Genomic DNA, 12,985 nt, shown 5'->3' with positions numbered 1-12,985 from the left:
CCAAAAATGAGAATAGAAGTCATTTAAAGTATCCAAGACATATTAAATGCAGGACTGTAATTCCAAATTGCCTTTTAGTATGCTTTGTATTGCAGGATATAAAACTAACCCCCACCTATGGAATGTTAAGCTGACACCCAAGACAGTCAACGCCTGTCATAATTCAATATCCCACTATTTCTGGTTGTACCAAAATATAACCAGAGAATGATTTCACCCTAAAAAAAATCATTTACACTTAAAAAATGCGATGAAGTGGGATTCCCTCCTTTTTAAAAATGTTTCTAGAGCTACTAAAAAACTTGCATTTACAAAATAGTTGATAAAAATATTCCTCTGGATTGTACAAGAAGGGAGACAGAGAGCACTGATAAGACTCGGTGTGTGATTAATCAGACTTGGCTTCTTTTTCTTATGCTTCATCAGAAGCTGCACTCTCCGCATTTTTAGTTTCTCCATTTTCCGCAGGTAAATCTTCCGTGGTTTCTTGATTAGCCACTTCAGCCTCTTTTCCCTTGGCTCCCCTTTTCCCTTTTGCTTGCACTTTTTTGTCCGAAGATTTATCCTTTCCGGCTGCCTTTTTTGGCTTCGTTTCCACTTTAGCTGGAACAGGTTTAGCCGACAATGTCGCCGATCTCCTCTTGGGCTCCTCCTTCGCCGCCCCTTCGGCCGAGCTGACCTTCCTCTTGGGCATCTTGGGGCGCGTGCGGAACCTGCAGGTCGAGGCTCACGGGAGCTTCGCGGAGATACGCAGCTTGACCGCTGCCGTTCCTCCCGCCGGAGCTGCTGGACTCCCCCCCCACCCCATTCATTTTTAATAAATGCCTTGAAGAAGTCAACACAAGGCTTGTTTGAGGGCCTCAGAAATATCATGCCTTCCTTTTGGGTAGGAATGTGGGGAAGAAGAAGTTGCACAAGGAGGTCTCCTTGCCTCATTGTCCCTTTGAATCGAGCATGGCCCTGGACATCTTGCTACAGCAAACAGTGCTCCTCATCTGCTTCTCCCTGAAGGTATTCTGCAGAGTGTAATCACTTTTAAAGTTTTTAGTTTAATATTCAACCTGATTCAGGGCCAATCAACTGAAGGTTGGCAGTACTCAGTCCAGCTCTCATTCTGTTTATAAACATGCTTATTACACTGAGAAGGAGCCAGTTCTTTTCACCCAGACAGGATGGGCCTGGGGTTGCTCCAGAAGTTTATGAGCCGAGAGCCCAGAATACTTAACTATTCATAACTGGAGCATGGAAGAGTGTGCAGTGTAATCTGGCCACAGCCATGGGGTTGCAGGTGGGCCTACTGATGTACCCTTAAGAGCCAGAGTAGAAGAAACTTTCACTTTTGCCACTGGAGATGGAAATCCCTCTGGAGACAGACTGCTTTAAGGAGTTTCCATTCTGCTGGGAAAGGTCCTGACCCTGGCAGCAGGCCTAGTCCTACTATGGCATGGCTTTTACAGGGGACATAGTAAATATAGTGTAATTTTAATGCTTTTCTCAGAAAACATTGTTTTAAGTAATGTTTTCTATAAAGAGATCCCTGTGAAAACATGTCAATGGGTATAGATCTGAAAGATTAAAAGCAGGGGGCCCATCTATTTGTATAGCTATTTTTATGGTAGTGTTATTTTATGGTAGTGTTATATACAGTAGAGAGGAGGTAGAAGCAACCCATATCCATTCACAGATGAACATGTAAACAAACTGTGTTCTGTCCATACTTTGGAATGTCACCAAGCCTCAAAAAGCAAGAAAATAAGCAGTGGTGCACACTTGTAATCTCAGTACTTTGGGAGGCTGAGGCAGGAGGATCACAAGTCCCATGTGGGCAACTTAGCAGGATATTGTCTCAAAAAAGGGATAGGGACATAACGCAGTGGCAGAGCACCTGAAACAAAAGCAAAACATGAAGGAAATGCTGGGTATGGTAGCACATACCCATAACCCAGAACTCTGGGAGGCTCGGTCAGAAGGATCAAAAATTCAAGCCCAGTCTGGGCTGCAAATAATAAAAAGGATTGAGGATGTAGCTGAGGGCAAATTCCCTGAGTTTGAACCCAAATATTGAAAATAAAAAGAGAGTATGTGCTACAATATAGATAAACTTTGAGGACCACGGGTAAGTGAAAAAGGTCACAAAAGAACAAATATATGGTCCATGCATGCAAGGTTCCTACAGCAGTCAAATTTGTGAAGACACGGTAGAATTTTGGATGCTGATGAAAAACTGGGAGTTTGTATTTAATGAAGCTAGTTTGTTTGGGAAGATGGAGCAGTTCTGGAAATGGCTGTGGCAATAGTTGCACAACAACTCGAAGGTACTTAATATCACTGAATTGTATACTTAAAAATGGTTGAGGGGCCAGTAATATAGCTCAGCAGTAAAGCACCTGCCTGGAAAGCATGAGGTCCTGAGTTCAATTTCCAATACCAAAAAAAAAAAAAGATTGAAAGTCTTATATTTTACACACACACACACACACACACACACACACACACACACACACACCCAGGATCAGCTAGGCCTGGTGGTGCGCACCTGAAATCCTAGCACTCAGGAGGCTCAGGCAGGAGGATCAAAAGTTCAAGGCCAACCTGTACTACGTAGATCCCATCTCAAAACACATCAAGGTGCTTTTGATAAGCTTTAGATTTTTTTTTTAATATTTATTTTTATTTATTACATTTATTTATTGTGTGTGTGTGGCCAGCTCAGCCCACCAGGGGGCGGGGCTGGCTGGCATGTGGTGCTGGAGGATTGAACCGTGGTCCTTGTGCTTTGCCAAGCTTGTTTCAAGTAGGTGCTTTAGACCACTGAGCCATCTCTCCAGCCCCAAGCTTTAGATTTTACATTATAGTTTTTTACTTTTCACTCATTGTTTGCTTTTTCCATTTTTAGATGAGCATTCTAGATGCAAGAGAAACTGGAATGGGATGCTTACTTAGCAAAACTCACTGAAGCTGACCCTGTGACCTGAGCACTCATACCATTATAAGTGGAAAGGTTAGTCTGATATGTATGTGTGATATTCATATGTCTTTACATATGTTTACATATCTGTGTGACTGATAGTCATATAAGCTTGTGTACCCAAGATTAGCCTTTGGCAAAAGAGAGGTATAAGTTATGGAATCCAAAACAGCAAACTGCCATTATAATGCTCTGCTCAGAGTCTCAAGTAGTATGTCTTACTTATTACTTCGGTATGTACCTGAGTCACAACAGTTATTACTATGGTGAGCCAACACCAAATCCACCAAATCCCCTAAGACTTAGGGATTTGGACCCAGAAATGTCTAAATTTTTTAAATCCCTAATATGAAAAGAAAAGTAATTTTTCTTTCTATTTATTTATTTTTGTCTCTTTAAGACAGGGTCTCACTATGCAGCTTAGGCTGGCCTTGAGCTCACGTTGTAGCCCAGGCTGGTCTCAGACTCACAATGATCTTGCTGCTTCAGCCTCCTAAGCACTGGGATTACAGTCATGTACCACTACACCTGGCCTTTATTTCCTTTTAGTACTGAGGATTGAACTCAGGGACATTCTATCACTGGAGTAGATCCTTAGCCCTTTTTTATTTTTTTGAGACAGGGTCTTGCTAAGTTGCCCAGGCTGGCCTCAAGCTTGTAATCCTCCTGCCTCAGCCTTTCAAGTGGCTGTCTTTCAAGTAGAAATGTTTAATTTTGAAACTGTTGTACTTTCCACTTGTTGCTCAGCTCTCTATTCATTGATTCACTTGAAGTTACCTTCCTAAAACTTAGCTTCCCCTGGCCATTTCAGAAAGCTAAATGGTAATTTAGGAATCCCATCTTGGCCCAGGTGTATTGGCACATGCCTCTAAATGTAGTACTCAGGAGGCTGAGGTAGGAGGATTGCCATGATTTTAAGATCAGCAAACAAACAGAGTCCAAGCTTGTGCATGATGGGACAGAACAGTGTGGATCTTTAGTTCATAGGTGGCCGAAGGCCTAATATCTCAGAGAGCTAAAAGGAGTAATTGGTCAGTGGCTCCTCTTGATCCCATACTCCCTTCCAAAAAGGCTCAGGACAATATAAAGTGGTCCTTAGGAGCCAAGGGGAACTTCCCTGAGCTGAGCACTGTTTGCAGCAGAGTCAGCCACTGGAGCCCTTCTAGGAACCTCCCCATTAGCTTCTCAAAACTCAGAAACTATAGCAGATTAAAATGCCTGCTTAGGCAGAAGCAGGGGCCAGGAGTTCGATCCCCAGGCCTGCCATGCCGGCCCTGCCCCCAGGGTATGTTGAGCCTGCGGTTGAGACTGGGCATAGTGGCACGCATCTGTAATCCCAGCACTTGGGAGGCTTAAATAGGAGGATCACTACAAGTCCTATCTATGCAGTGAGACCCTACACTCTGTGCACCCTGCCCTAAATACAAAAAATAAAAAATAAAAATAAAAAAAGGAAATTGTGACCTGTTCCAGTAACACATGAGCTTTGTAAAAATAAGTTACTCCCAGAAGTTCATAGTAACGTCTCAGAACAGCCTCATATCTTAAATGGAAACCTTTTTAGTACTTTTGTTTTTTTTTTTCAGTACTGGGGCTTGAACAGAGGGCCTTTACACTGAGCTATATCCTCAGCATATTTTATTTATTTATTTTTATTTTTATTTTATTTTTTGCGGAACCGGGGCTTGAACTCAGACCCTTGCGCTTGCCAGGGAAGCGCTTATTCTACTGAGCCATCTCCCCGCCGCCCCCCCCCTTTTTTTTTAGCACCTTTTATCTTTTATTTTGAGACAGGTCCTCACTAAATTGCTAAATTAACCAATTTGGGTTCAGACTTGCAATCCAGCTGCCTCATCCTCCCAGAATACTAGAATTATAAGGATGTGCCACCTTCTAGTATGTTTATAGAAAGATTCAAACAAACAAACAAAAAGTTCTTTAAAATAAAAGCCAGGCATGGTGGTGCATTTCTGTAATCCCAGCATTTGGAAGGCTGAGGCAGGAGGATTGCCATGAGTTCGAGTGTAGCCTGAACTACATGGTAAAACCTTGACTCAAGGAGAATAAAAATATTCATCTTCAGTCATATAAATAAAAATGGTTTTTAATTCTACAGGTTATGAAATGGTGCTCAAGTTAGCAGAAAACCCCTGGACAGGGGGCTGAAGTATTTAGCCACTCTTTGCTCCCAACCTTGCATTTCAAATCCTCCTCCCAGGCACACCAGGCAACATGGACTCCCCAGTGTACAACTGCTTTGTAGACAAAGACAAGATGGATGCTGCCATCCAGGATCTTGGACCAAAGGAACTGAGCTGGACTGAGCTTCAGGAGCTCAAACAGCTGGCTCGAGAGGGCTTCTGGGCTCAGAGCCACACCTTGCGGGGAAAGGTATACCAGCGCCTAATTCGGGACATCCCTTGCCGCACAGTTACACCGGATGCCAGTGTGTACAGTGACATTGTGGGCAAGATTGTAGGCAAGCACAGCAGCAGCAGTCTGCCTCTGCCTGAGTTTGTGGACAACACTCAGGTGCCTAGCTACTGCCTGAATGCCCGAGGTGAGGGGGCTGTACGCAAGATCCTCCTGTGCATTGCCAACCAGTTCCCCGACATCTCCTTCTGCCCTGCGCTGCCAGCTGTGGTGGCCCTGCTGCTCCACTATAGCATTGATGAGGCTGAATGCTTTGAGAAGGCCTGCCGTATCTTGGCCTGCAATGACCCCAGCAGGAAGCTCATTGACCAGAGCTTCCTGGCTTTTGAGTCATCCTGCATGACATTTGGAGACCTGGTGAACAAGTACTGCCAAGCAGCCCACAAACTAATGGTGGCTGTGTCAGAAGATGTGCTGCAAGTCTACTCTGACTGGCAGCGCTGGCTTTTTGGGGAGCTACCCCTCAACTACTTTGCCCGTGTCTTTGATGTCTTCCTTGTAGAAGGCTACAAAGTATTATACCGTGTAGCCCTGGCCATCCTCAAGTTCTTCCATAAGGTAAGAGCTGGGCAGCCCCTTGAATCAGACAATGTGAAGCAGGACATACGCATGTTTGTCAAGGACATTGCCAAGACTGTGTCCCCTGAGAAGCTGCTAGAAAAAGCATTTGCCATTCGTCTCTTCTCTCGCAAGGAGATCCACCTCCTCCAGATGGCCAATGAGAAAGCACTGAAACAGAAAGGCATCACTGTCAAGCAGAAGAGGTAGGCAAGGGTGTGTGTGTGTGTGTGTGTGTGTGTGTGTGTGTGTGTGTGTGTGTGTGCTGAGGCTGAGAAGAATTTACAGAAGAATGTAGAGTTTTGATCAAATGCATCTTGGGGATATGAGCTTTTTCTACCAGATTCTTGGTCATCTGTCTTGTTCCCACTATTAATAAAAAGACATTGGATAGTAGGAAGGGCCTTCCTGGTTATGGCCATAGTAAGACAAGCTGGGGCTTGTGCTTAAGGATGGAAACCCTCAGCTGAGATGAAAGCTGGACACTCTTGGGTTCAGAAGTTCCTGGCTTACCTCCTAGGGTCATGTCAAGGCAGCCCTCTGAGCTTCATAGGTGGTCTAGTGACTGGACATGGCCTCACTAATGGGATCAGGGTTGGGCAGAGACATGGTGTTTGGCAGCTGATCTTGCAATCATGCTGTAGGTGTGGCTATTGGCATCTAGTTCTCTTTCTCCAGGGCCACAAGAAAGCACATCCAGGGTTTGGTATCCACCACTAACCTCTCCTTGTCTGTTTTTCTTCTCTGTGTCTGTTGCTTTCTCCTGTTTTTCAGTGTCTCACTTTCTAAAAGGTAGGTCTGAAACCACATCTCCATGCCTTGCTTCTCTGCCTTTCTGCCAGCAGCAATGGACTGGCTGCTTGCTGTTTCCCAGGCTCTCACGGCTGGCTTCTGCTCACTGCTTCAGCCTGACTTTGACACCATTTGTCTGTCTGTTTGAATTGTGTGATCTGCCAGTGCTTGCCCGGCCCTGTAGCCTTGTCTTGCCCGAGCTGACTCCCTCTGTCCTGATTTCTTAGAGAAAAGGTGTCTTTGCCCCACCTGCCTCACTGGCTGGGCACTCTTCCCTCTTTGTGGTGGGAGGGGGTCTTCTGAGAAGAGCCTTACCTTGTTTTTTTTCCTGTCTGCACCTAGAACTAAGCTCTAAACCTGACCAACTAGGTGAGATATCCCCTCTAAGCTTAGTTCTAAAAAGAAGCTGTGGAGCCTGGGGGGTGGGTATGGTCAGGGCCAAGATCATTGAAGGCTCTGACTCCTCTTATTCTCCCTAGGCAGTTTGTGCACTTAGCCGTCCATGCAGAGAACTTTCGCTCAGAGATCGTCAGTGTGAAGGAGATGAGAGATATTTGGTCCTGGGTCCCTGAACGATTCGCCCTCTGCCAGCCCCTCCTGCTCTTCTCCTCATTGCAGCATGGGTACAGCCTGACCAGGTGAGGCCCAAGGGTGCTGCTCAGTCCCTCCAGGCATGTAGATGAGCTTTTGAACCTAGACCCCTGGCTTTTCCTGTTGGGCCTGAGAACTAGGAAACTCTTCTGTAGGCTTCTGTCATTTCCAGGTCACCTAGACTTTGGAGATTATTGCCATACATATTGCAGCTTGGTGTCCCACACAGGCATGGGAGGCAGAGTTTCTACTTCAGGAGCTCACAGAATCATTATAGAGGAACTACATGGGGCAGCTGGCCCAGGCTTCCCTGTACTCATCACTTCACATGTTGGTCACAGGCCTGGCCTGCCTGGCCTTTTATGGGGCTATGTCTGTGCTAGCCTCTGGCCAAATGGCTCTTGACCAGTCATTCATGTGGTTCCCCTGCAAGGGTTTCCCCAGAGCACACTATCCTCCTTGGCAGCTTAGCTAGGTTTACCTGGTATCCAGCCCTCGAGTCTCAAGTAGGAGGTCTCAGTTGTTCTGGTTTGGCTCACAGAAGGGATGATGGAGACAGAGATGTCCATCTCCTCCCCTAGACTCTGTCTACAGCCATACAGACACTTTGGCATAGCTAGAGCCACTTCGCCCAGGCCTACCAAGGGTGCTAGCTGAATACCAGTCACCACATGGGCATCCTCAGGCCTCCCCACATGTCCAGGCTCCCAAGGACATGCCAAGCCTTCCTACAGTGAGGACCTGTTCTTCTGGTTCTTGCTTCCCTGTGGCACTTGGCACTCAGATCTGCCATTGGGGGACCATCTGTGATGTTTTTCCCTGACCATGCTAGGGCACACAGCCCTGGATGGCCCAAAAAGCCAGATGAGAAGGCCACCTAGATCTCTATCCCCAGCCCTACTGAGGGTCAGTAGAAGTTGGCAGGAAGTGGTGAGGAGGACATCCAGAGTAGCATATGTGATCTCTGTCCTCAGGTTCTTTTTCCAGTGTGAAGGACATGAGCCAACCCTCTTGCTCATCAAGACCACACAGAAGGAGGTGAGGAGGGACTAGAGGGAGCCCTGGGGTCTGGCCTCAAGTCCTGATGAAGTCTGCAGCTCCCTAGGCTGATGCCAAAGTCTGAATGTGGATGTGGCCCACAGGTAGAGCTTGCTTCTGTGTTATAGGGCCACAGAGGGAGATTAATTATCCAGAGGCATTCACCTTTGTGTCTAGCTTTAAGCCATAGTGTGAATGGAGTGTACCTCCCCAAACAACTCTCTCCCACACTGCCTTGTCCATGGTGGTGGTAGGGGCTGTGACACACAGTATCCCTAGCTGTGTCTTGTGACTCAGGATCCTCAGCAGGCCTGAATCCTAGGGGGAGAAAGTTCCAGTTTCATTCGTCTTCTCCCCAGGTGTGTGGAGCTTACCTATCAACGGACTGGAGTGAGAGAAATAAATTTGGCGGCAAACTGAGCTTCTTTGGAACTGGAGAATGCTTTGTGTTCAGGGTGAGTGGTGCTGAGCACGGCCCCTCCTCAACTTTTAGCCAGGGTCCTCTCTGCCCTAACCATTACTGAAGCTCCCAAGGGAGCTTGGGAGTCAGCAGGCCTTTTGCCTTGGGCACTTGGACTCACATGGCTCTCATGTTTTATTTTTATTATGTAGTTACCCTGTAGAATAATCTCATTTACTTCTTGTTTTGATAGGTAGACTTCAGTTTATGTGGCATGATTTTCCTTGCCTTGGTTTAGGGCTTTGTCTGTAGCAGATTTCTGAATGTGACAGGGGACAGTCAGGCCTAGAAGTGTCCTATATACCAGTAACTTACACTGCTCATTCACCTTCAGCTGCAGCCCGAGGTGCAGCGTTACGAGTGGGTGGTCATCAAGCACCCGGAGCTGACCAAGCCGACCTCCTTCTTGTCCTCAGAGACCAGTACTCACTCTCCACTTAGCCACTCTGTCCCCTCAGACCCTGCTGACCGGCTCTCGCCATTCCTCGCTGCTCGGCACTTCAACCTGCCCTCCAAGGCTGAGTCTATGTTCATGGCTGGGGGCAATGACTGCCTCATCATTGGTGGGCACCCTCACCTTCCAAGTATCTTGGGCCCCTACAGCACAGGGAAGATGGTGAAGGGGGTTGTGGGTTGCTGAAGCATTTGCTGACCCTGGGACAGATGTCTCACTTGAGCCTCTATGAGGGCAGAGAAAGAGGCCCTGGGTGGTTGTGGGTAATAAGGGAAGAGAAAAATAGGCTAGAAAGTGAGGGTCAGCTTGCACTACACAACCAAGTCTGGGACTTTGGTTTATTTATCAAGGCCATTGCAGGGCAAGAACTGCTGAGAAGCCAGTTGTAATGGTATACACATATAGTCCCAGTACTCAGGAGGCAGAGGCAGGAGGATTGCTGAGAGTTCTAGGCCAGCCTGGGCTACAAAGTGAGTTCAAGGTCATCCTGAACTGCATAGCAAAACATTGTGTTAAAAAAAAAAAAAAGACAGGCCAGATGTGATGGCACATACCTATAATCCAAGGATTTGGGAGACTGAAGCAAGAGGATCATCACGAGTTCAAAGCCAGCATGAGCACCATAGTTCAAGGCTGGTCTGAACTACATGATGAGACTGTCTCAAAAAAAAAAAAAAAAAAAAGACTGCTGAGATTGCCTATGTTCAGACAGAGAGATACCTTGAGGGTAATGTTGATGGGGCAGTGGGGGCAAGGGGCTGTTTGACAGGAATGGCCACTGACCTAAACAATCCTGCAGGAGGAGGGGGCGGCCAGGCACTCTACATCGATGGGGACCTGAACCGGGGCCGCACAGGACACTGTGACACTTTCAACAACCAGCCCCTGTGCTCTGAGAATTTCCTTATTGCTGCAGTGGAGGCCTGGGGCTTCCAAGACCCTGACATCCAGTGATGAACCTGCACTGACGGTGACTGAGCTGCTGTTATATGGTTGTGGGACTAAGGCCAAGCTACATCCTGGGGAGCAGGGGAATCCCACATGGGCATGCATGCAGCAGGGCTTTCTGGCCTCACCTGGCTGAGCTTAGCCCTTTGTCTTGGACTTGGGTCTCCTGAACCTAACCTTCTGGAATGGAGCTCAAGGGGCTACTGGACACAACCTAGCACCATTTATTGTGTGTATAGGAAGCGCTCTTCTCCCAGCCCAGGGCCATGGCTCTCTGTGGAGGTGTCTTTTGCCCAGGAGGTTGGGGGTAGGGGATACATTTTGCTGTCCTTGAGTCTCCTCAAAAGAGCCTTAGCCCCTATAAGTAGGGGTGGAAAGGTGAAGGAACTTTCTGGCAAGTGTAGATCCATGGTGCCCTCTGCTGGTGCTTGAAGACACTGTTCTCTCAAGGGCCCTGTTCTCACCTGTATGAGGGTCTGAGACAGGCACCACTGCCACTGTTCCCTGTCAAGATCCCTGCACTAGGCACTCCAGCCTCTGACTAGTCCTTCTTCCCTAGAGTTTCCCTCCAGCAGCAACCTCACTCTAAGACTCCCCTAGGCCACATTTGCTGCTGTAGGTGGGAGAGGGGGAGGCAAGATCTGTGTTGAGCTCAGTGGTTCCTGGTTACTCCAGGGACAAGGGGCCTGTGGGATGGGGGCTGGAGGGCATGTCATGTGTCCTTCTGTTTCTGCAGAGCCTGAAGCTTTCTGGGCCTCACTGCAAGTCCACACCTGAAGAAGTGACCCAAGAGGGACCCTCTTTGACCAGCCCTATACCAGCCAACTCCATATTCAGGCACTTGCTCAGAGATGCCTGGATTCATGGGAGCTTCTCTGCCCTCCTCTCTAGCCTGGTGGTCACCTCAAGCCCATTGCAGTCTCTGTAGCTGCCTCTTTTCTCTCATTACTACAGTGACCTCGTCTAGAGTCACACCCAAATCCCTCAGCATGGCATGCTTATTTCAAGCTCACTTCCTCTTCTCTTCTAGGCTTTGCACCTCCCTGGTCCTGTCCACACAGCACCTCTTGGGTCACTCTGCCTGGGAGTACATCCTCCTCCTATCCCTTCTATGTATGGTGCTGTGGCTGGCCACATGTCATAGCTTTCTATGTGCTTTCCCTTCGTGCTTAGAGTCTTAAGGCTATTTTGCCCCTGTGTTGCCTGTGTGCTAGCTGGATAGTCATAGGTGCTGAGGGATATCTATAGCCCCACAACTCTTCCCCATCTGTTGTATAACTTCTCTCAGCTGGTCCTGAGGCTCTAGGCATCACAAAGGGAAGAGGGGATAAGCATTACCCAAGTGGCCATTTGGGGGGCCTTAGAGACGTAGGCCATATGGACAGGTGACCATTCCCATCATGTCTGTAGCTGACTCCCCACCATGGGCTATTCTGTGTCCATCCCCACATCTATACTTGGTTTCCTGCAAGGGATGTCATCCTTCCTTGACCTTTCACTCACATTGTTTTTGAGTGGGGTCAGGAGGTGTAAGAGGCAGAACAAAAATCCTGTTTGGTTTTAAGCAAGCTGGTAAGCCTTCCCTGGGCTTATGTTTCTCACTTGTGAAATACACTGGTGCTCTATCTCTGTTCTCATGGACAGGGGAACCTTCTGAGGCCCTCTTGAGAGATACAGGGAGGGGGTGTCACCCCCACAGAGCAATGCCACCCCTTCTTCTGAGTTCCCACTGCCCTGGCCTGTAATGCCAACTTTGGTGTTCATTAAACATGGTCTTGTTGGATTAACTTGGGGTTCTGAGTCTGGTCTCATTTTCAGCCAGAGGAGTCCTTAAGCCTTCCCGATGCTTGTTTGTACATTGTCACTAGGACATGAAAGCCTTTTGACAAATGTAGTTTTTCAGATGAAGTTAATCGTGAACATTGTTTGTAGGGCTCTGCATATTTCCTGACTGGATGGGAAGTCCACTTCCGGGCAATGAGTCCATTAGGATCTGTGGCTGCCCTAAGGGGCTCTACTCAACCTTTACCCTTCCAACATGGGTCTAGCAATAGGACTGGTTGCCAACTTGTGATGTCACCATCTTAAGCAAAGTTCTTCAGTTGTATGTGCACGTAAAATAGTTTCTTTAGATTTACTCTTTTTTCCCCTTATTTTGCTACCAAAATGTATCTGATTATCTTTTATTTTTAAAATTATCTCTGTTTTCTTATTATTGCCATTTTTCTTTGATAGTAAGTATTCCCAAAGATAATTTATTTGCCTTTTTTTGTTTGTTTTTTATTTTTTATTTTTTTGGTGGAACCGGGGATTGAACTCAGGCCCTTGGGCTTGCCAGGCAAACGCTTATTCTACTGAGCCATCTCCCGGCCCCCTTGTTTGTTTTTTAGACAGAGTATTACTATATAGTTCAGACTGGCCTTGAACTCACTACATAGCCCAGGCTGACCTCAAACTCATAGCAGTCCTCCTGCCTCATCCTCTTGAATGTTGTGATTATAGGCATGTGCCATCACTTTAGCTTTGTTTTCTGTTGGTTATTTGTTATCTTTTTTTTTTTTTTTTTTTTTGGAACTGGGGATTGAACTCAGGCCCTTGCACTCGCCAGGGAAGCACTTATTCCACTGAGCCATCTCCCCAGCTCTTATTTGTTAGCTTTTGTTTGGACACAGTGTTTCACTGTTTAAACCAGACTAATCTCTTGTGATCCTCCTGTGTCATACCTGTGTCTATTTTTTTTTTA

The 12,985-nt window shown here is 47.0% G+C and overlaps 1 protein-coding gene and 1 pseudogene across 3 annotated transcripts; one reads left to right on the top strand and one right to left on the bottom strand.

Moving 5' to 3' along the window:
* Positions 1 to 401: 401 nt before the first annotated feature.
* Positions 402 to 694, bottom strand: LOC101590022 (annotated as a pseudogene).
* Positions 695 to 2,928: 2,234 nt separating this feature from the next.
* On the top strand, positions 2,929 to 12,451 carry Tbc1d24 (TBC1 domain family member 24). Of its 3 annotated transcripts, XM_023711662.1 has the most exons (9): positions 2,929 to 3,001; positions 5,187 to 6,165; positions 6,734 to 6,751; positions 7,231 to 7,389; positions 8,317 to 8,380; positions 8,740 to 8,835; positions 9,175 to 9,403; positions 10,094 to 10,264; positions 10,979 to 12,451. In XM_023711662.1, the coding sequence occupies exons 2-8, from the start codon at positions 5,201 to 5,203 to the stop codon at positions 10,246 to 10,248; spliced, it is 1,686 nt and encodes a 561-aa protein (XP_023567430.1). In that variant the 5' UTR covers positions 2,929 to 3,001; positions 5,187 to 5,200; the 3' UTR covers positions 10,249 to 10,264; positions 10,979 to 12,451. The 3 variants fall into 3 exon arrangements, with proteins under 3 accessions (XP_023567430.1, XP_023567431.1, XP_004627910.1); XM_004627853.2 differs by lacking the exon at positions 2,929 to 3,001 and having other exon boundaries at positions 5,152 to 6,165; XM_023711663.1 differs by lacking the exons at positions 2,929 to 3,001; positions 6,734 to 6,751 and having other exon boundaries at positions 5,105 to 6,165.
* Positions 12,452 to 12,985: the final 534 nt, after the last annotated feature.

The sequence above is a fragment of the Octodon degus genome, unplaced genomic scaffold, assembly GCF_000260255.1.
Source record: "Octodon degus isolate 3935 unplaced genomic scaffold, OctDeg1.0 scaffold00021, whole genome shotgun sequence".
In the NCBI taxonomy this organism is placed as follows: Eukaryota; Metazoa; Chordata; class Mammalia; order Rodentia; family Octodontidae; genus Octodon; species Octodon degus.
The sequence above is the reverse complement of the archived record's forward strand: the minus strand, read 5'-3'. Positions and strand labels throughout refer to the sequence as shown.